Source organism: Clarias gariepinus, chromosome 7 (genome assembly GCF_024256425.1).
Source record: "Clarias gariepinus isolate MV-2021 ecotype Netherlands chromosome 7, CGAR_prim_01v2, whole genome shotgun sequence".
Taxonomy (NCBI): domain Eukaryota; kingdom Metazoa; phylum Chordata; class Actinopteri; order Siluriformes; family Clariidae; genus Clarias; species Clarias gariepinus.
Genome location: NC_071106.1, coordinates 39717071 through 39740395, shown reverse-complemented (window position 1 = coordinate 39740395; position 23325 = coordinate 39717071). Strand labels below are relative to the sequence as shown.

The 23325-nt window shown below is 42.4% G+C and overlaps 1 protein-coding gene across 10 annotated transcripts; it reads right to left on the bottom strand.

The window, feature by feature from the left end:
* Positions 1-365: 365 nt before the first annotated feature.
* Positions 366-23201, bottom strand: c2cd5 (C2 calcium dependent domain containing 5). Of its 10 annotated transcripts, XM_053500295.1 has the most exons (29): positions 22923-23201; positions 21517-21632; positions 21303-21389; positions 21034-21205; positions 20667-20762; positions 20425-20580; positions 19998-20208; positions 18286-18459; positions 17178-17332; positions 15984-16157; positions 14656-14744; positions 14267-14375; positions 9388-9502; positions 9069-9221; positions 8312-8503; positions 7299-7485; positions 6786-6950; positions 6538-6678; positions 6019-6082; positions 5762-5823; positions 5568-5666; positions 5377-5466; positions 5069-5156; positions 4656-4751; positions 4348-4386; positions 3968-4069; positions 2481-2674; positions 2118-2264; positions 366-2015 (listed from the first exon to the last, which is right to left on the bottom strand). In XM_053500295.1, exons 2-29 carry the CDS (start codon positions 21604-21606, stop codon positions 1905-1907), a joined length of 3558 nt encoding a protein of 1185 aa, XP_053356270.1. In that variant the 5' UTR covers positions 21607-21632; positions 22923-23201; the 3' UTR covers positions 366-1904. The 10 variants fall into 10 exon arrangements, with proteins under 10 accessions (XP_053356270.1, XP_053356264.1, XP_053356267.1 ...); XM_053500289.1 differs by lacking the exons at positions 15984-16157; positions 17178-17332 and having other exon boundaries at positions 18338-18459; XM_053500292.1 differs by lacking the exons at positions 15984-16157; positions 17178-17332 and having other exon boundaries at positions 9132-9221; positions 18338-18459.
* Positions 23202-23325: the final 124 nt, after the last annotated feature.

Genomic DNA, 23325 nt, shown 5'->3' with positions numbered 1-23325 from the left:
ACACTGATGGTCTCTGCCTCCTCAGATATATTTAGTCGCAGAACTCTTAAACAGCAACTGTTTAATTTTCGAGGAACATGAGTAAGACGAGACTAGAAAAAAAAAGAACATATGATGAGTTCTTTTTAAATAAATCAAAATTATGATTATTAGCAGGGTGTGTGGTGTGTAAGAAAAATACAACCCAGAGATGTGCTGTTAGGAGAATCATCCGCAAGGAGACAATAACAGTAACTCTGTTTCATCACAAAGCCATGAGGTTAATTCATTTCCTGTGACAGTATAACACGCACAGTGTTTTATTCATTTAATCCATCGAAAATAAAGAGCGATGAGTTAAACAAAAATCGTTGTCACACATCTGGTTGATAAACATGGATAATTTAATTATCGTGCAACATTTGATTTGTCCTTATACACACACGCGCTGTAGAAATCTAAAAAAAACAAAAAACAATAATAACAATAATAATAATAATAATCTGTAGAGGATTGATCACGCTGTAAATTGGATTAAATCAGCGCTCTGGTTTTCTCCTTTCCTCCCATTCTGTACATTCAAGTCTTCTCTAGGCGTCGGCTTCCTCTCACCCAGACGTCAGAGAACTGAACTGAGAAGCTGGCATTGCACACGCAGGAGAGAAACAACAGACTGACATAAAATAATATACTTTAAAAATAAAAATTAAATTCCAGCATTTTTAGAAAAAAAAAAAAAGAAAAAAGATCAACATATGATCAGATCAGTAGCACGAGATTCGCACAGAAGACGTTAAAGGGGCAGTTTGTAAAGCGTTGCATTAACACCTGAAATAAACTCCGTCCTCAAATATTATCTTATTTTTCCCCCCATATACAGTTTTATGAAATATTCCTTCCTTTATGAAACATGCAGCAATAATTATTTAAAACTTTCTCTGTAAATATTTAATTATGTGCATTTAATTTCTCTAATTCATTTATTATTTAAAAATGTAAATTCTGGGGCCCATTAGGCTCTGCCACTGGTATAAGCCCCATTAGGCTCCGCCCCCAGAATAAACTTAATGCAAATTTAATGTGTTCTGAGAGTGTTTCTGTATGTGCAACACTGAACCTATTAAATACAACTTAAAAAAAATGCAATATTTAACCCTGGAATTTAACTTTTTTATGGCACTAAAATAAGCTCCGCCCCCAGCCGAGCAATTTTTTTCTGTTAAATCTCTATTAATGAACAATTATAATAATTTTAAAGATTAACAAAAATGATTTTAAATCTGGCCATTTTTTATTTATTTTCATTTTAATGAAATGATCACATGAAGGATGTCTCATATAAATTTTAGGATTTAGAATAGTATTAATGTGATAAAATTCTTTTAAGTGTTTACAATTCTAACTTTTAAATATACATTTCTGGCCACGCCCCCTTAGCATTCCAATTGTTCTGATAAAGCAGGTGTGGTTTAAAGCAGGTGGAAGAATTCGACTCGTCTCATCATGATGCAGTTCACCTGAGAGGCAGCAGAGGGCGCTGAACTTTACAAACTGCCCCTTTAATAATGATGCAGCAAACAGGAAGTAGGTGAGGAATAAAACATGGCGCTCAGTGTTGACACTGTTGGACATTTTTTTACACACATGCACACACACACATTATACACATCATATAATTTCAGCTTTAGCTGCCTTGGCTCCCTTGGAACGTCTGGAATGTGCACAAAACAGACGACAGACAGACGGGCGGAGTTTTTCACCTCGTTACGTTACAGAAATAAATTTGAACTCATTCACGTCTCGTCTGCGCTCTCGCTGCGGATTGGCTGGAAAACTCGACACTTTTGGCTCACACTATTCTTTGGAACTCACTTCTTGGCTTGGTTTAATCAATAAAATGTGTGTGCATGTGTGTGCGCGCGCGTTCAGGTTGTCTCTCCACTGCAGGACGTCTGTGGCTGTGAAGGCGTGGCCTCAAGCTCAGACTCTCGCACAAAAATCACGGCATCTCCGCTCACGTTGATGAGACACTGAGCCTGCAACACACACACACACAGTTTGTAAGTGTCCATGAAGACAGACAGACAGACAGACAGACAGACAGACACACACACACACAGACAGACAGACAGACACACCTGATTCTTGTTGGGATTCTCCATGAACACACACTCCTTCATGTTGTAAGAGACGACGGCGTTTCCCCCCAGAGCAGCGACATGTGCGCGTACCATAGCAAAGACCTCCGCTATAAACGAGTGCAGGAATCCACTCACACCACCCTCCTACAAACACACACACACACACACACACACAAAGTTTACTTTGTGTTAATTTGAACTGGTATTGTAACCAAACCAATATTTCCATAAGACAATGAGTGTATGCAGGAGGAGAGTATGTGTGTGTGTGTACAAGTGTGTGTGTGTGTGTATATATATATATATATATATATATATATATATATATATATATATACACATATGAGTGAGTGTGCGTACCTCTCGCAGTGACGTGGTCTCTCTGATGAAGAACATGTTGATGATGCCGAGGTATTTGATGATTTTGGTTCCAGGAATAAACGACAGCGGCGTCATTTTAACCACAGAGACGGAACCTCCGGGGTACGACCGGCTCGACCTCAGGGAGCGGGAGCGGCCTTCTGGTAACGGACTCGACTTCTCCAGAGACGACACTGAGAGATAGAGAGAGAGAGAGAGAGAGAGAGAGAGAGAGAGAGAGAGAGAGAGAGAGAAAGTGGACATGGCTCTCAGAGGCACCCTAACTGTCAAGGGCAGAACTTTTAAACAAACACAAGACTGAGAGCCTTTAAAGAGAGCAAAGCGTGTGTGTGTGTGTGTGTGTGTGTGTGCGCCGATGTGTTCTGTATTTCCCCAGACATATCCATGACATTTTAATGCAGTGTTAGAAATGATTCAATGCTGCCTCGTTAATGATTAAAGCCTTAATTATTTTTAGGTAAAAGTCCTTAAAAAATCTGATGCTTAAAAAATAAAAACAAATCAAACAAATCATGTTGATTTTAACTCTAACTAACGATCATCAGGTGCCTGTTCAGCTCCTACATGAAGCCTGTACGTCGCATCGTAACATCACACCGTCCACATTAACACACAGAGGAACTAAAGCTCATGCACTTCGCCCGGTCCTCCATTAAAGCAGCTGTAAGCAACGTCGGCCATGTTGTAGACAAACAAAAACATTACTCATTAGCATTGTGCACTAGCACTCCTAAAGTTTTTTTTTAGGTTCCACGTGACGTCATGCACTTTTTTTATTTTTTATTCCTGACCAATCAGGAAGCAGCTATAGTTTGTATGTAAGCTATCAAAATGATTATGCGATTATAAAGCCAGGGACAAAGAGATTATTTATTTCATCTGTGTATTAATCTTAGTGAAGGGTATCAGAATTCCTGACAATGTGTGATTGGAAAAAAAAGGTGTTTATTGCACCTTTAAAGTTATTTACATGCTGATAATAAAGCCTGAAAAAATATTTATTTATAATATCCTTAGTTGTTTTTATTTATTAAGTAATTATTTTATCATTACTTAATAAAATATGTATTTATCTAAGTGATGGCTATCAGAATTTTAGTCAAAGTGTGTTTAGAAAAAGATGCTTATAGCCCCTCTGTTGTTGTTCACATGCTGATTATTAAACGTGGATAAAGCAGAGAGATTTTTTTTTTTTACTCAAGTATTTATTTTACTGATGGCTATTAGTGTGTAAGAGAACTCTTATTGCACTTTTAAGTTGTTTCAACAAGAAATATAATTAATTAATTTTTTTTTTTTATTGCTTACAGCAGCCTTAAGTTAATGTTTGTGATGCTCTATTATTAGGATTTGAGAAGTGCATGCTTTGACGTGCATAATTCAGGCCAAATTTCGGAGAAACAAACAAATAAACAAACACTCCAGACGGCGGGTCCGGGGCGAGGCAGGGGTGAATGATCTCCTACTTGTTTTAATCGATCCTCGTCTTATGGTCTGAGCTTTCAGTCTAAGCTGCTCTATCCAGGAACTGCATCTGTCTGTAAAGGAACTGTAATCAACTGAGGGGACTGGACACACACACACACACACACACACACACACACACACACACACACAGGGTGTACATAAAGTACAGGGAAACACAACCGTAGACAAACGCATGCCGTCACCCCACATCACACAGACACACAACACAGGGATACACAGAGAGACAGAAAGAAAGAAAAACACAAAGAAAAAAGAACAGAGGTGTAAAACGCCTGATGCCGGAGTGTGTGTTTCACACAAAAGGAGAAGAAAAAAAAACAAAAAACCCCAAAACACTGAGAACGAAACAGAGACTCACCTCGTGCACTCGGGAGAGATCCTGAAACCTCGGTCAAACCTAACACACACACACACACACTGTGTTAAACAGGACTGTTAAAGCTGATAGATATGTATACTTAAGCAGCATCCCTCCACCAGAGGTACCCATTTAGTTCCTGCTCCACAGTCGGTACTTTATCTGTTTACTAAATAAACAGTTTCATATCAGAGAGATGAATCTAATTGTTTTCTTACAGGTTCAGGTACCTCTGTGGAAACAGGTGTTCAGAGGGGTGAACAAGGAGGCAAAGGGTAGAGGTGAGAGGTGAGGAGGTGAAGGTTTACCTTTGGCAGAGCTCGGAGGGTTGGAGGAAGAGGAGGAGGAAGAGGATTCAGCAGGGAGCTCTAAAGGGAACTGAAGCTGCTCTTCGTTTTCTGTAACTGACGAGGAGACAAACGAGCAGCACCGGGGATCAGGTTAGCCACGGCTAACGGGTTAACCAGGGGACAAACCACCCAACATGCTGTGTAAAGTGCACTAATACACACCACACACACACACCACACAAATACTACTGTTCCTAATAATCGATCACTGATCACCATCGCTCCTGATCACAGATCACTGATCACTATCGCTCCTAATCACTACTGTACATTAACATTTAGCTTTTAAAAATTAAATTTACTCATTTGCGTGAAAGCAGAAGATGGACCCGAGGATAACACTGAGCCAAGACACACACACACTCTCTTACCTTTAATAAGAGTTTTCTCTCCGCTTTGTCGGCCGTTCTCCAGTGTCTGATCTTTATCAATGCTCATGGCCACAGCCGTCACTGCCACCTGACACACACACACACACGTCTATTTATCAGTTCTTTTTCTCATTTTTACCACATCACTTACCAGTAGAGAGATTTCAGAATACTGTCCTGACGCCTCTGGCTAGTTTTTAGCAATTTAAATAAAATTTTCATAATTTAGCCACAGCAGACAATTTGGCACAGAAACCACACCTGCTCTACAGAGGTACATTTGTACCCCTTCAGTGCTGTTAAGTTACCTGTATGAGCTCATCCTCAGGCACAGCAACGGTGAAGTTCACGTGACAGAGACAGCAGGGCACCATGGAGCGCAATTTAAAGTACAGACTCTACATGACACACACACACACACACACACATTAAAATAATCCACTATGGCATTAGTGCAGCATTACACAGTGACAAAAAAAAGGGACAAGGAGGTTCTAACCTTGAGCAGGTTCTCACACAGATCGCTGAAGATCTTATTCAGGCTCTGATTGGTCAGATTCATGCTGCTCAGTCGGAACACTCTCACTGAGGTAAACATCTGGATGTAAAAGACAAAAGTTACAGACAAATCTCTGCTAATAGATAAACCATCTCACATCGTTGCCGTGATAATAAAAAAAAAAAAAACCCGACCTGTAAACTTGAAGTCCAGTTATAAATCCCAGGCATGACTTCGGTGTTGCAGCTGTAGAACCCTGAGAAGACGGCACACACAGTAACGCGAGAAGAAACAACCAGAATAAGCCTGGACTCACAGCGTAGCGCACACCGTGTATAAACACACACAGCTCACTCTGAGGCACTGTGACCTCATACACTCATTACTAATTATATACATTTAAATATAAAAAATGAAAGATGTTTTAAAGGAGGACAGGAGACGGAGGTACCTGGAGGTGTCGGGGCGTCTGTGAGGAGGGAGTGAATGTCTTCAAAAGCGTCTGTATCATCGATCTGTTTACATACACGCACATATGACATCATAACTTATCATATATAACGCACACCATGAATATAATTACAGGATCACATCAGCTCATTTCTGTCTCTCTGAGTGTCTCGCCGTCTGCACAACTGACAGTCTCAATGACTGACACTTTCATGTCCGTCTGATGTTCATCTGATCATCTATCTATCATGGCTATCGTTATGGTTGTCTCGCTGGCTGCATGTCTGTCTATTTTGTTGGTCTGACTGAATGACCATCTCGCATCTGTCTGTCTGTCTGATTTCATACCTGTATCAGACTACCTGACATACCGTCTGAGGGAATCTGTCTTACTGTTTATCAGTCTATCTGTGCGTTTGTCTGACTGATTATCTGTCTGCTTGTCCATCCACCTGACTAACCCATCCAGTCTGACCATCAACCGTCACTGCCCATTTTACAGTTGACCTGTCTGTCTCACCTCCAGGACAAAAGCGTCCTTCTTTCCGTGTGACAGGTCCAACTCTGACACTTCGTCCGAGCTCTCCGAGTGCGAGCGGAAGAGGCGAGAGCGCTGCCGGGGCTCAGGGATGGGAGAGCCAATCAGCTCCTCAACAAACTCCTGAAAAACAAACCAATCAGAGAGGAGTCAGTGGTGGGACACACACACACACACACGCATAGCATTTGCGTGTGTATGAGAGTAAGAAAGTGTGTGTGTGTGTTTACCGGGGGGTTAATCTCGTACAGATCTTTGTTTTTGGCAATAGTGTCGTTTTTTTTTTTTTGCATGTTTGAGAGATGTTGTTCGTATGTGATGTCACTGGGGGTCTTTCCTGTGATCTGGATTCCTCCTGGACTCGGAAGCGCTGTCAGATACACACCTGTCGCTGACTACAATACACACACACACACACACATTATACATACACACACACACACACACACACAAATACACATCAGGGAAACATCATTAAACAGGGAAATGTTACAATGTTCTTTTTGTTAGTTATATCCATCTTATTTAAATTATACACATGAAAATCATGTCATAAAATGTTTCATATTTTTTATAGTTTGTTTTTTATTTATATATTTTTTGTTTTAATATATAAACTGAAACTATAAAACTGGTAACAGTAACACATCAAAGACCCGCTTAACCTACAGTAATTAGAGATTAATAAAAATGGCGACGCCCACGAGCTTTCACGTGAACGTGAGCGTTGCGTCCGTACTCACAGCCAGGCCGAGCAGCATGTTCTCTCCCACGCTGATCTGCATGCGCAGGCCGAACAGTGTGTTCATGCCTCGCAGCTTCAGCTTGTTCATCAGCTGCGTGTGCAGCTCGTACTCCAGGAAGGGCAGCAGGTTACTGATGGCGGTGGCGTTCCCCTCGCCCTGAGCCTTCTTCTTAGGGCGACACAGCCTGGGGACGAAGGGGAGACGGAGGGGGGTTACAGGGAACGACCAAAAACAACCTCGTTTGATTATGACCCAGAGTCACCTTTACATACCGACACAAACATATACAATATTCAGAAATCTGAGTGTTTATCACTGCGGGCGCACTGACGACAAGCCGCGCTGCTACGTCTGATAAACACGCAGTCGCCACTGCGTCGTGATAGCAAACAAACTCATATCTCTGACTCTGTATAAGATCCACTTAGAAAACACTAGCACAGAACAAAGTTAGCATAGCACCAACTAGCAACATGCAGGCTAGCAAAGCAATCATCCAGCAACCGAATGAGCATCATAGCAATCACCTACAAACACCCTAGCAACCAATTATGTTAGTGCAGCAACCATCTAGCAACACCCTAGCAACCACCTACGTTAGTATATCAACTGCTTAGCAACATCTTAGCAACCAAGTGGATAATCACATCAGCCACCTAGCAGCACCCTAGCAACCAACTACATTAGTATAGCAACCGCCTAGAGTGCTGCTAGGTGACTGCTGTAACTAACCAACTACATTAGTGCAGCAACAATTTACATTTGTGCAGCAAGCAGCTAGCAACACCCTAGTAACCACATGGAAGGAACATCTCAGCAGCCACCTAGCAGCGCCCAAGCAATCAACGACCTTAGTATAGCAACCGCCTTAGCAACTAAGTGGAACATCACTGCAGTAACCTAGCAACACCATCGCAACTATAACCTCTCTAAACCTACTCTCTAACTGTAATATAAATGGTATAAAGTGTGTGTGTGTGTGTGTGTGTGTGTGTGTGTGTGTGTTGTACCTGGCCTGTATAAGGCAGCCTTTGCCGGTCACGTGTGCTTCAGACGGCACGTCTATGGTGGTGAAGAGCACGTCTGGGACCTTGTGTCGGCGGCAGCAGTGACAGTACGTGAGCTGAGCCGGAAACGGCATGTTCAACTCGTCATACGGGATGTGACAAAACCCACAGGCAGGAGGGACCACTTCATCAAACCTGACACACACACAAATAATTAACACCATTACATACACAGAGTTACACAGACACACACACACACACAAACAACACACACACACGCTCCTTTTAGCCTCATCAATGTCCTAAAGAAATATTTAATTTGTTTGTAACAACGAAAAATGCACTTAAATTACATGAAGAAAAAAAATGGTTTAAAAGCAAAATTTTATAGTAATTAACAATTAATTAATTATGTTTAACTGATAAATTTTTTTTTATACATTATTGAATTACAGTGTACAGTAATGCATATGATATGTGATATTTATATATTATGCTGTTTTTAATGAATAATAAATATGCTTGTATTTATTTTTGACTTTATATTGAAGTAACTAAAGTAACCAAGACTGACCTCAAAATGACTAGCGCACACACACACACACACACACGTTTTGTTTTCCTCCTTGATTTTAAACATGTTAGTGTGTGTGAGGCTGCCCCAAGCCTCCACCCTCCCACACACACACACATACAGCCTCGTTAGTAAAGTTTTAGTGATGTTAGGAGTCCGTCAGCACGGGTCATGTGATTAACCTACCCTAACGAGGCTGAACTACCCATCTCACCCTCGCCCTTCTCTGTGCCATGTTGCCGTGACAACCTGTGGTCCGTGTCCAGCGCGCCGTCCTGCATGAAGCGGGAGCTGAGGATCGCCGCGGTGCCCGACGCTGAGAGAATACACACCTCCTCGCTGTGCGCATACACACACACACACAATGAAAGCTTTATTTGCATTCTACTGTATGTGCAGGTATGTCATGAATAAAGGAGTTTATGAACATAAAAAAATATATATAAAAAAGATGCGAAGATAAAAATGCTTAGATGGTTACTGAGTCTGTGTGTGTGTTAGTTACCAGATGCTGGTGGACTCGCTGTACCCCACCACTGCATGGCAGCCCAGAGCTTTAGCGTGAGACTTGATCTCCTGTCGAATCTCCTCCCACCAGGCGTCTCGTGTCTCCGGCTCGTCTGAAACACACACAAGCACAAACTCACACTTCTGCTCTTTATACCATGGACAAAGCTCTCTCTGTCTCACACGCACACACACACACACACACAGAGGCTGAGAAGGAGTTTGTCTTTGACATGAGCTCTTGAGAGCGAGCAGTCAGGAGTAAACCCCAACAGACCAGGAGGAGAACGCCGCTCACAGTGACGGCGATGATGATGATGATGATGATGGTGATGGTGATGATGGTGATGTTGGTTACTTTGTCAACCGTCAATTCCTGTTAGTTCTCTAAGGTCAGGGACGAGGTCAACCACACGGGCAAACTTTCACATCTAACATCGTGTCACATGTTTTATACACATCCACTTGGGATGTGTATAAAAGATCTAAGAGAAATAACTCCGCCCCTTTTACTGTAGTACACCAATGGCAAGTGAGTACAAACAAATAAACAAAGAAAAATACACCTAATAACAAAAAAATAAAAAATAAAAACAAATAAATAAAAAATACACTTGGACAAATAAACAAAAATACATAAACTAGCAAATGAAAGATACAAAAAATAAACTTGGGAAAACAAAAACAAAATAAGGATGCACTTGGGGAAAAAATTATTAAATAAATAAATAATTAAATAAATAATATACAGGAAAATAAACAAACAAACATTAACAATATACTTGAAAAAACACCCAAATACCTAAATAATATAAAAGATATACTTGGGGAAATAAACAAACCAACAAACAAACAAACAAACAAACAGTGAACCAGAATAAGATGACTGTATGTGCAGGTTGTAGTTAATGTCTCTTTTTATTCATTGTTTTTTTTTTTTTTTTTACATTAAAGTTAAGATTAAATAAATCAAATATTTAATTGAGCATTAGTGTTTGTGCTTCAGGCTGTGACACGTTTTTCTGCGCTCGTTTGTGTTATCTCTTTAACCGAGATGTTCGAGGAAGGAAAAGAATTCAGCGTTTACTTTCCCGACTGGTCTCGACTCGTTCCCGTGTCTGTGATTCTACTGAAGTCCCACAGAAAACAGGACTTTATTCTCTGAACATCTCTGCAGCGTTACATTAGTTACAAACACAAACAATATAACTGCATAATATTGCAAGAATTCACCATCACTGACCCAATAACGAACTCACTCAGCTTTGAGATAAAGGACGGCTTTCGGTATCTGCGTCTCGATTTAAATCCTCATTTGCGCCATTTGATGTTACCATGACAACAGCCGTTTCATCATCAATAACAATAAGCTAGCTAGCTACGTTAGTAGGGACCGTAAACCTTTGAGTGTACCTTAAATAACGCAACACTGCCCTCTAATGTCAGACGTGATTGGTCTACAGTCATGGAGTTTGTTTAGTGACATCACAAGCTGTGCTCCTGTGAAGCCCCGCCCATAAATCAATCAATCATAAGCCAATTTTTATAATTTTATTTCTTTTAAACATCCCACCTTACCTCCACTTGACATCACTGCATGATCGCTAACGAAGAGAAAAAAAACCCCGAAGGCGTGAACACAGACGCAGTAAACACCTGTACCAGTTTATGACAATTATGCCCTGAAGGAGCACATATTTATGCACGATCCATGAGGAACTGCGTGCTTGAGCTTGTCTCCTTCAACTCAGATATTTCTTACAGGAAAATAGAAAGAGAGAGATTAGATTTAATCTGTTCTGCACAGACACCGTGAGAAGGTGTGGTGAAAACAAACGCACCAGTTTATATCCTGTGAAAGCGTCTCAACCCCAAGCCGAGGACACATGAAGTAATCTGACTCTCAGTCCTGACACTGGATGTTTTTAACTTTATAAACTGTCCTCTTCACACATCCTGGTGATTAATGTGAATGTTTAGTGAAGCTGTATGGCTTTGTGTTGTTGAATGAGTGTAGGCGTTCCTAATAAAGCGGTTTGTGAGTGTATATTCCTCTGAAATAAACTCACATGCTCTCAAACTGTCTCTCTCACTCACACACACACAGACGCTCTTTCTGCATTCAGTAAACCAGAATCACTCACGGGTCAGTCCTTATCTTTATCATCACTACTCTTATCATAGTTATTATGGCCCACAGACAGACAGAAAGAGAGAGAGAGAGAGAGAGAGAGAGAGAGAGAGAGAGAGAGAGAGAAGCAGGACGGCGCACATGCCTGTAACGCTGCATCACCGGCCATGTGCAATTAGAGAGTAAAGGATGCTGGGTAACAGGGGAGGGGCGGGCAAGACAGGTGGGTCTCCGGTGAGAAACAGCCAAAGCAGATTCAGACAGAGACGAACAGCCAAAGTGCAGGAACAGAACCGGGACAGGCATGCTGCGGCCTCCTCTCACACACACACACACACACCAAGCACAGCGTATGGCAGCTCATGCAACACATATTAGTGAGGAAAAAAAACAGAGGATGCAGAGAATTGTGTTTTTGTTTTTTTGCACTAATGTGAAATTCCTTTTTTCAGTCATCAGTGTGTGAGAAATATGTATAAAATGTAAAATAAACCACATGCTAATAAATTCTGTAAAAAAAAAAAAAAAAAAAAAAGAACATAAATTATCTAGATTTTACACGGCTAAATCTTTTATTTGACTTCAGATCAATTTTAACCAAACTTTTTTTTTTTTATAAATCAACGTTTACAATAATCTGTACAAACATCCGTAATACGCGAACGCTTTACACAAGTGATTTTTTTATTTATTAACTTGTTTAAAATCAAAAAGCCTGTGCTGTACACATTCCCATAAATAAAACGATAAAGTATCAGAAAGAGTGAGCGGATTAATACGAGGTGCGTTCGAGTCAAAGCGGGACTTTTGATTAGCGTGCAGGATAAAAAACTCTACAAACACTTTATTTCTCTCTATAATCCACTGATGCATTAATGCTCTTATCCCAGTGTTTCACTAGTGACTAGACACCATCAAGGTAAAAAGTTTTTCACACATCATTCCTATATGTGCGCTTTCTATAAAATGTTTTACTGCAGCTAAGAGTCTCATTACTGTACTGTGCTTGAAGAGAGATGAGATCTAATCGATTCTGCACTTTTACACCATCACTCACCAGACATTTCATCACAAATTCGAACACCAGTTGGATAAACCTGCTCCACGGTCAGAACTGGTGTTATAGAGAATTAATCAACGCCTCCTGACCAATCAGGATCCAGAACTCAGGAGCACTGATGATTAATAATAATAATAATAATAATAATAATAATAATCAGACATTAAATCAACGCATCGATTTGCTTGCATTAATCGGGACTTGCAGAGGATAAACGTCACGATCATGAACACGTTTACTATATAGTGCACGTTACACATGAACACGTCAGGAGCTTAGTTCAGACTCGGTATTAAAATTATACTTAAATTTATACTTTAAGACTAAAGTATTTGATACTATGCAGTATACAAGCAATAGTTCAACTGCCATTTTTTGGAGAAAAAAAGGGTGTGTGTGTGTGTGTGTGTGTGTGGGTTCAAACTGAGCTGCCAAGAGCTGTGTGTGTATGTAAATGCAGGACTGGGAGTAAGGTAGTACCTGCGGTGAAACTATTCCAGTCTAGCAGTTTGTATGATCTGGTGTTACCCAAGGCTGAGTCAAAACGCCACATTAGTAGACGAGTTAAAGGAGTCGAGAGAAACAGAGAGAGAGAGAGAGAGAGAGAAAGAGAAAGGGGAAAAAGAATAAAATAAACACAGACTACAAACAAGAGCACAACACTGGACAACACCACTCCACAGGAACTGCAAAGACAGACAAGAGAGTTATCATCAGGAGAGAGAGAGAGACAGGGTTAGGGTTAGAAAGAGAGAGAGAGACAGAAAGAAAGAGAGAGAGATAGTAAAGCATGCAGCAGCACTAGTTTAGTGGCACTACATCAGCACATCTACACTTAAGAGAGTGTGAGCAGCTCTTTCAGTCAACCCATGCCTCTCTTACACACACACACACACACACACACACACACACACACACACATTTAGGTAGTTATTTACTGTATTTTGTGCACTCCATGTGTGAATCTGTGTGTGTGTCCAGACCTGATAAGTGTGTCTAGGTGTTGTGTGTCTGCACAGGTGTGTGTGTGTGTCCGGGTTTGTTGTATGTGTGTGCTTGTCCAGGTGTGCTACACATTAGTGTGTGAGAGGGTGTGTGTTTGTGTGAGAGAGTGTGTGAGAGGGTGTGTGTTTGTGTGAGAGAGTGTGTGAGAGGGTGTGTGTGTTTGTGAGAAAGAGTGTGTGAGAGGGTGTGTGTGTGTGTGTGTGTGTGTGTGTGTGAGTGTGTGTGTGTGTGTGAGAAAGAGTGTGTGAGAGGGTGTGTGTGTGTGTGGAGAAAGAGTGTGTGAGAGGGTGTGTGTGTGTGTGTGTGTGTGAGAAAGAGTGTGTGAGAGGGTGTGTGTGTGTGTGTGTGAGAAAGAGTGTGTGAGAGTGTGTGTGTGTGTGTGTCTGTGTGTGTGTGAGAAAGAGTGTGTGAGAGGGTGTGTGTGTGTGTGTGTGTGAGAGTGAGTGTGTGAGAGAGTGTGTGAGTGTGTGTGTGTGTGTGAGAGTGTGTGAGTGTGTGTGTGTGTGTGAGTGTGTGTGTGTGTGTGTGTTTGTGTGAGAGAGTGTGTGAGAGGGTGTGTGTGAGGGTGTGTGTGTGTTTGTGTGAGAGAGTGTGTGAGAGGGTGTGTGTGTGTGTGTGTGTGAGAAAGAGTGTGTGAGAGGGTGTGTGTGTGTGTGAAAGAGTGTGTGAGAGATCTCTCACCAGGGTTGTGGATTCGATCCAGCAGCTTGACTGAGCGTGCGCTCACGACCCCGCCCACATGGAGCAGGAACCCGGGCGGGAAACTCGTCAATGTAAAGAACGGGAACTCCTGAGAGAAACACACACACACACACACACACACACACACACACACACACACACAGTGTTTTAGTCCACTTACACCACTTAATGGTTTTTATTCATTACAGACAGGATGATGTCATACTTTTTTAAACCAGACATCACACGCCCACTAACCAGCAGACAGGACGTCTGAGGAGCATTACTTTAAACACTTTGATTTTTTGCACTAGTCTATTGTATGTGTTATGGTTATGAGTGCGAGTGTGAGAGTGAGTGTGAGAGTGTGTGTTAGCGTTCGCTCGTACCCTCTGCTCCAACCCTGATTGAGTCTGTTGTCTCAGAAGTGCTTTAAGAGACCCCGCCTCCTTCCCAGCGCTTCCCCCGCTGCCCATACCTGCACAGGAAGTGGGAGGAGAAATCCGAGACAAAGTGAACACTATCTTTATGTGTTATTATGTGCACACACTCACACACACACACACGTTAGAATGAGACTCGAAGCTCTGTACAGCTTCACGTTTAACACATCCAGAGCTTCACGCGGATCCTAAAGACACGGATCCAGGTGGCATGTGACAGCGGTGGTGAGGGAGGGACTTCACAGGTTAATATTGCACCCTCAGACAGTTTGTGACAGTTTGGCATTAGTTGTACATAATTACGCTGAAACAAAAAAATAAGGAAAAGATCCCTTTAAATTTAATATATATATAATATATATTATAACTGAAACGCCGGCCTCCTAGGAACTCCTTTATCCACCCAAACATGTGGAAATGGCTTGTATGGCTGTACTGAAATTTCATTACAATTCCCAGTTTGACTTGAACGCCCCTCATATATACACGTACTGTACATACATAAATCATTAGCCTGAGTTTAGCCATTTTGCGCAGGACATGTAGTGTAAAATCTAAAGCTGAAACGGCATTTGGAAATTACATTTTATATAAATTAACCCTTTGAAGTTGATTAGCAAACGTGAAAAGGACCAATGAGATAAAACACCTAATAGTTAATTAGGGCGCTCCTGACTTTAATCATAACTTCACCGCGTACCAAAAACTACAGCTACGGTGTAAATATTAATCGCCACTAATGGATATGAGCTCATGTCGAAGAAACGGCACCAACATCATTCAGGGATGTCCTCCATGTAGAAGGATGAAAATTGGTGTTTACTCAACATGGTAATGTCGATGCAGGTGCATTTACTGTTGTCATGGTAACTGTTCACGTCATCTCTTGAGCTGAATTCTAGTTTCTTGTCCTTTGAAAGCGTCATGTGACGCACATGTTGATTGTGAGCATTAAAATCCAAGACGTGTATGTGAGTGTGTGTGTTGTCCTCGTTTTTTGACTTGGTGGTTAGCACTACACTACAATGAGTTGGGAGAGAGGGAGAGAGAGAGAGAGAGGAGTTATGGAAATACGTGCGAGGGAGCTCCTGTTAGTTAAAACAAATGCTTTTAAACAACACTCCAGCCACACCCCAGTCACACCCCCTGAGTAACGCTCGCTAACTCCGTTCCCGCACACAAAAGCGCCGCTTTCTGTTAGAGCTGATTAAGAGCAGCCATGTTGCATGCATCCTGTGGACGTGGAGTCCAAACAAGAAGTGGGTGTGTCCTACCGGATGCCACCAGTAGCATGTTCTCACTGAACGACACGCTTTTTCTCAGCATGGCTGTGTCTGATTGGCTGACGTGGAGAGGGGGAGGAGTCGTACTCCTCAGGACTTTGGAGGTGGGAATGGGTGAAGATTTCGACTTAAGGATGGGAGAACTGGGAGAGAGACAAAACCTCGCTGAGAGAAACAGAGAAGAAGAGAAAAGAGGAGGAGGAGGAGAGGAGAAAGGGCGATAAGGAATGAAAAGATCAATGAGAATGGAGCAAACATGAGGCAGAAATGAAGTACGAAATCACAGAGGGAATAAAGGAGGAGAGAAAAAGGGGAGGAGGAAAAGACGACGCGTTTGATGAAGAAAAGCCATGAAATCAAAAAACCTGCAATAATAATAATAATACAAATAAGAATATAAATATTAATAATAATATATAATAATATATTCAGTGCTGAACGTCCCTCTCCACCGCAGTTTTCCTCTGTTAACACAAAGTAATGTACACTTGATGGTTAAATGTTACACACACACCTCGTCACACACACACATACATACAAAATAAGCAGCATGGGGATGGAAACTGAAATAAATAACACATGATTAACATAATCAAAACATAAAAGTTATGTGAGGGTGATGCGGGAGGCACACTGCGGCTTGCTCTCTGTGGAGCGGGAGAACTCACACGGCTGATCTCTTACATCTTATCATCTGTACCCTCATCTCTCAGCTGGGCTGATCATCAGTAAACACCATCCAGCTGATCTTTATTAAAAACTCAACCAATACTTGATTTTTAGTGTGCTGATCTCCAAAAAGTGATCTACAGCAGTCGTCAACCACTGATCTCCAACGACCTGATCTACACAAACCTGATCGTCAATGGACTAGTCTTCAGTGGCCTGATCACCAGCGTTCTGATCTCTAGCAGCGTGATCTCCAATAAATGATCTCTAACGAGCTGTTCTATAGCAGAATGCTGGTGGCCTTATGTCCTGTGTTCAGATCTCAAATAATGTGAGGAGACTCACTGCTACTGAATCAAACTGATCACCTGACGAACTGATCTCCAAAAGCCAAGCCATAACCGGTTCCTCTATAGCGGAGTGATATGTTGCGTGTTCTTTGCGCTGATCTGACCTGCAGCGGTTCTGTAGCGTGTGTGAAGAAGCGGGCTGATCCCGGAGATCGGGTGGTCTTACCGGTTTTGGGGGTGAGGCTCAGCTCGGTGTCGGAGGAGGAGGACTGGCGGCTGTAGGACTTGGAGGGGGAGAAGGAAGAGAAGGTTTGGGCTCTCAATGGAGTAGGGGGTCCCGAACACAACGGAACACCAGGGGCCTCCTCCCCAAAAACCGCCCTGTCAGAGCAAGGAGGAAGAGACTCAATCTCACACCACGTCTGCACAGAGGGAGTGCGACCGTGTGTGTGTGTGTGTGTGTGTGCGCGCGTGTGCGCGTGTGTGAGAGTGAGGTGAAGAAGAGGGATAATGAAGCCCATTTCCACTACAGGAACCTTTTTGAAACTCTAGGCTGAAATTTTTGGGCTGGTTTTAGTCGCTGCTGCACATTTGATACAATTCTGTAGACCAGGAACCATGGAGGCGGAGACTGACAACCCAAAAACCAGCTGATTTTTATTGTTTTAATCTTCTAGTCTCGGGTTTAAAACTCAGATGTATAAGAACAAATTGTGTTTGATTTGAAAGCAGAATGTTTACACTATATGTAAACACGAGTTCCTTTGAAGGTTCCTTAATGAAAGTGAGAGAGACAACTGAGCGGGGGGAGGGGGGTAAAGGAGGGTGGAGTGATGATGTAAAAGAAAAAAAAGGCCACTGGGATGAAACAGCAATGCAAAGAAAGAGCCAGGCACAGCAAACAAACAAACAAACAAACAAACAAACAAACAAAAACAATTCACTAAAAGTAAAAACATAGACACATCAAACAAATGCGATAACGCAAAAAGCAATGAGATGAGAAAAAGCATTTGTTTCAGCTAACCAAAGCACAACCCTCCAATAACATGGCTGACATTAGCTTCCGTCACGCTCAGGGGCACGCTAAACACCTGACTAGCTACACTGTGTGACAGCGAGCTGAACGCAGCGCTCCGATTGGTCACTGACGTATCGAGGGGCGGGGCATAGCTGCCGAACAACAGGTTGCTTTGGCAGCTGAAGAAGGGAGGCCTGGTGATGTCACAGCCATCTGGTCCAATGAAAGCGAGGTTGTGGAGGGGGGTCATGGGATTGGGGTGTGGTGAAGGGTGGGGTGGGGGTGGATTTGAGGTCACGCAGGGGTCACCTGCCTACACTGCCTGGCTCTGGGACCGTCTGAGCTCCTGTGTCTGTGTTTCATACCCGCGAAGAGCAGCGTCGGCACGGAAACGGAGAAGCCCTGAGAGAGGCGGCTGCTCGCCGTGTGAACCGGACTGCTGTGAGTGGAGCGACATCCGAGAGCAGAAGGAGCAGCCTGCGGAGAGCTACACACACGCATACACACACACACGTTTCATACAGAACACATACAACATACGTGTACACACAAAAAACACGTACACACACACACACATGCACACTCGCAGCAGGGCAAACAAACACGGAGAGAGAGAGAGAGAGGGAGACAGACAGACACAACCTGACACAGGAGTTCTTTCTAAAAAAGGAGTAAAGAGAAATTTATATCTCCTCTGGCAAAAAATACATTATTTTTCCTAGTTCTTTTTATTTAGACCAGCAGATTATCCACACACACACACAGACACCAACAACAACAACAACAAACATAATGCAGCAAGCGGACGCTTATATCGCAAGCCACAAAGAAACACGCATAAAACACAAGACACTCACAGAAATGCTGCATAATAAGCAAGACAACTTTGTACATCAGGATCTGTGATGCTTCCTGAAAGTAAACATGTGATGCAAGCATGCAGATGCAGGACCGACATGAAAAACAGGCAGACAGACAGAGAGAGCGAGAGAGAGAGAGAAAGAGAGACAGATAAGAGGGGGAGCATGCAGGAGAAGAACGAGGTTCGGTGTGTGGTGTGTTTGTGTGCTGAGGATAAAAACATATTCATAAGATAAACAAACCCTCACACACGCACACGCACACAAAACAAGCTCATACACATCCCTGCTTAACCGACGCACTGATGTTATGTACTTTTTGTACATCTCTCCGTATAAAGCAGAACATCACATATGATGATAAACACATGGTACAGGAGTATCAGAGCGTCGGGGAATCAGGGATGAGTTTCCCTCCGGATGTGTTCACACCAGGTGAGTGGAATATAAACACCAAGAGCTGCTTTAAACGTCAGACCCGGTCTACACCAAACATCTTCATTCTTCTGACTCGACATATTAAGAAAATCTGCATGTAAACATTGTTTATTTAAACTTTCCCAGGATTTTTTTTTTTTTTTAAAGAATCGATAGTTCCTCCCATTGCTATACAATGTATAAAATTATATCTAGGATTTTATTTATTCGTTTGTTTTTTTGTTTACTTCTGTGTGCTGTTAAGATTATGCAGGGTTCGGTTTGTTATCCCGCCTTTTGCATTACAATAATTCAGTCTCGTCTGTGATTGGTTAGCTCATCACAGAGTATGAAAGGTGAGCCAATCCCTATGCATGGAGGCGGGGTTTAAACCGCTGTGTTTTTTATGTGCATGTTTAGCTAACACTGTATCATGAATATTTCTCGATGAATTATTGAACCTGCATGTCAGTTTGAGACGCGTTTATGTTAACGATTAGGATAATTGATGAAATGCCCGAGTACCTCTGACTGGGTGATCGATAATATTACTGTTTTATGTATAGGTGTGTTTATAGGTGTGCATGTGTAAGTGTATGTGTGTATATAAGGAAAAGTTACCTATCAGGATATAATAACCCCCTACCCCCCGCCCCCGCCCGGGTGTGAACACAACGTGAACCTCAGCGCAGGTCCTAGTGCATGAGCTCTGCGTGTGGTTTCTCTTATCCTGGCCTCCCTCACTCACTCTTTTAAATCTTTTGATGGAGAGGAGTTTGAGGGGTTTGCGCCCCCCGCAGGCGCGTGTGTGCTGCTGATTTTGTCGAGCGTGCAGGCGGTACCGATGGCACGCACAACCAGACCCGATTCTCCTTCCAGGTCAAAACACTGCAGGTATCCGACTACGGCGTTCCCGCCCATCTCCAGCACCTTCAGCCCAATCTTCCTCTGGAGCTCACCTGCACAGAGAACCAAAACACCACACACACACACACACCTCAGATACCAGAAATGCAATTCTGTGTATTTTACCTTGTGACCAGGTGTTATTTTATTATTTAAGTGCCGCGTCACATGACCAGGGCTCTTTTTAATATCTAAGGCATATACCATGATTGGAATGGAGCTTATGTCACTAGAGGCAATTGAGTGTGTGTGTGTGTGTGTGTGTGTACCTGACATGAGAGAGATGAGTCTCTGCCGCGCCTCATTAGACGCTCGCGGAGTGCGTATGCGGTCAATCCACTGGTACTCGGGGTCCTCGTTGACCACCAGCTCTTCCACGAAGCCGTGCACCATGACCGCGCGGTAACACCGCGGAATGGACGCAGCTGAGGGGACGAGCAAGAGGAACCCAGAGTTAGAGCAGAACTCGAGGAGAACATAGGAGGACGAGGGCGCGAAAACAAACACTCACTACAGAAGAACTTCACTCCACAGGAAGACTGTCTGAAACGGTTCAGGTCGTTGAAGAGATCGACTTTAACCAGCACGTTGATCTCTCCTCGTATACCTACACACACACATACACACACAGACAGTGTTAATGGGTAAACAGAAATAAGGACAGTAATTACACACCTCCTGTTTATTACACAATTATTAGATTTAAGAAACTGTTAAAAGAGAAGAAGAAACGAGTGACAGCTGATAATGTTCAGTACAAACAACAACAACTATTTATTTATTTGTATTTAAAATGTATCATGCATCACAGTAAGCGCTTCCAAAACACATCATGTGTCTGATTCACTTCATCACAAGAGTGCACTCGCATGACGCACCGTGAATGGTGTCGTAGATGGGAAACCAGCCGGAGATGACGGTGGCGGCTTCACTGCAGAGCAGCGGGTCAATGTCGATGTACACCTTCCCTATGGCGTCGTTCGCACTGTACGTGTCGTGGTCCAGAACCGTGATCTGTAACGGCTCATCCTGCAAATCCTCATCATCCACCTACACGCACACACACAGACAGAATAATACAGGTCAAAATTAAATAAAATCACAATTTAATCAAAAATAAATCAATCGAGCCTTGGCTCTGCCTCACCTCAAACTTAAACCACTCAGAGTTCCACTGTGGGTTTAGTGACTTTGGGCACACGTCTGTCTTAAACGTCGTGTTTCCAAACTTCACCTGAGGAACAGAATAAACACCGGTGTCATTTAGAGCGTCTCATGCCTGAGAAATATCTAAAAGAATCAGACAACACCCATGGAGAGCCGAATAAACCCCCAGCGTGTCGCGCTGAGGGTGATCTGACCTCCACAAACGCATCGGTGAGGTCACTGGCGCGGTCCATGACAGGCAGGTGTCGGCCCGCCATGATCTTCGCCTTCAGCTTACCAGGCATGGTGCAGACTCAGACCCAACCTAATCCTGGAACAGAAACAGAAAACAATGCGAACACACACGTGTTAAATGTCAGCTATTGGGAATGGTCGCTTCAACAGGGCTGGAGACAGGCGAGGGGGGTCACGTGATCACGTCAAGTGGCGCTGACAGACATGCAGACGTTCACACTGCAGCAGAGAGCGATGAGAGCTTCGGTTCATTTCACTGAGTCATCTGACTCGGCTCACCAATAAGAGTCGACTCATTCGGCTCCCAAACGTAACATTTCTGCTCTGAATATTTTAAACAATGAGAATGTATTAAATGTATAAAACATTAATAAATGATCTCTTTCTCTAATATATATGTATATTTATTTATGTATATGTTTTCTACATTCAATAAACTCATATATATATATATATATAAAAAACGGTTCATATTTAGGAGTCGGCTCTCAAAGGTGACAAAAAAAAGAGCCGATTCAAAAGTCGACTCTTCGTAAAGTATATGTGTGTAAAATTAGGATTACGAATTTTAGTCTCCTCAAAAATCCCAAAGTTTAAACATTAACAAATTTATACTATTGATTTAAGGAACAATTTGACAACAAATACGAAATCAATAGGTTAAATTGCGTATAACGTCTAGTTTATTTTTTATGTAAGAAAACGAACAAATAACGTTAAAAAAATCTGCATATGTTAAAGAATTTATGTAAGATTATTTGTTTTAACCAATTTTTTGTTTTACGCAGGTATATTTTTGGACAGGCTTCCTCTCAGACAGCTAATGCTGGCTAATTTTTCAGTCAGGCGACACTGTTCTGTGAAAAAAATCGTATTTGTATGAGTTCAGAGAAATACTAACTATGAAGGGGTTTCATTGCAATCGTTAAAGTCGAAAATAATGAGCTAAATATCACAACTTACTTATAAACATTTTTCACCTGTCACAGCGAGCTAACGGCTAATTATGGCGTTTGCTGGAACTAACTCGGGTCGTGTCCTAAATCACATAATACTGCACTGTATCATTGCTTCAAATAGAGCGCACGAAATAACATTCTGACTCACTGTTAAGTGCAGCACTAGGCGGTTTAGGACGTGACCATGGAACCATAACAATTCTACTGAATTCTAAATAGCGCGTGCGTCCTATATATGCGCACTTCCAATGATCCACGACATAATCAAGGGAAAGCGTCTAGCGCCCTACTTAGTTTACTTGTACGTGATTTAGGACGCTCCCCGCTAGCTGACTCTAGCAGCACGGGTGACAGCTAGGTTAACGAGTGATTTTCTGATTCAAGTTTGTTAAATGTACGTTACTCACCTGATCTCAGTGATTAATTAAAGATGGAAAAACACCACATTTTAAACTGATGGTCCATCGGGCAGTTTAAAGGCGGACCTTGAACACCCATAGCATGGATATTATCGTTACAGCCAATGATCAGGATCATACAGTCCGAACTGGAGATCAGACGATATCTGATCTATTTAATCATCATGCATTGGCTTGTGCTGGTCCAAAGGGTGTCAGTGAAGTATTAATGAAGCGTGTTGAAGATAAACAGAGTGCAGGCGGCTTCCTCTTAAACACCCACATGCAGAGGAGATCAGACAGGGTTGCCAAAGTGCACAAAATCCCTCCTAAACTACTAAAACTACTATATATTTTTTTTTCAATACAGGTTTTTGTTTTCTGGTTAAAGAATATAATGTGACAGACGATA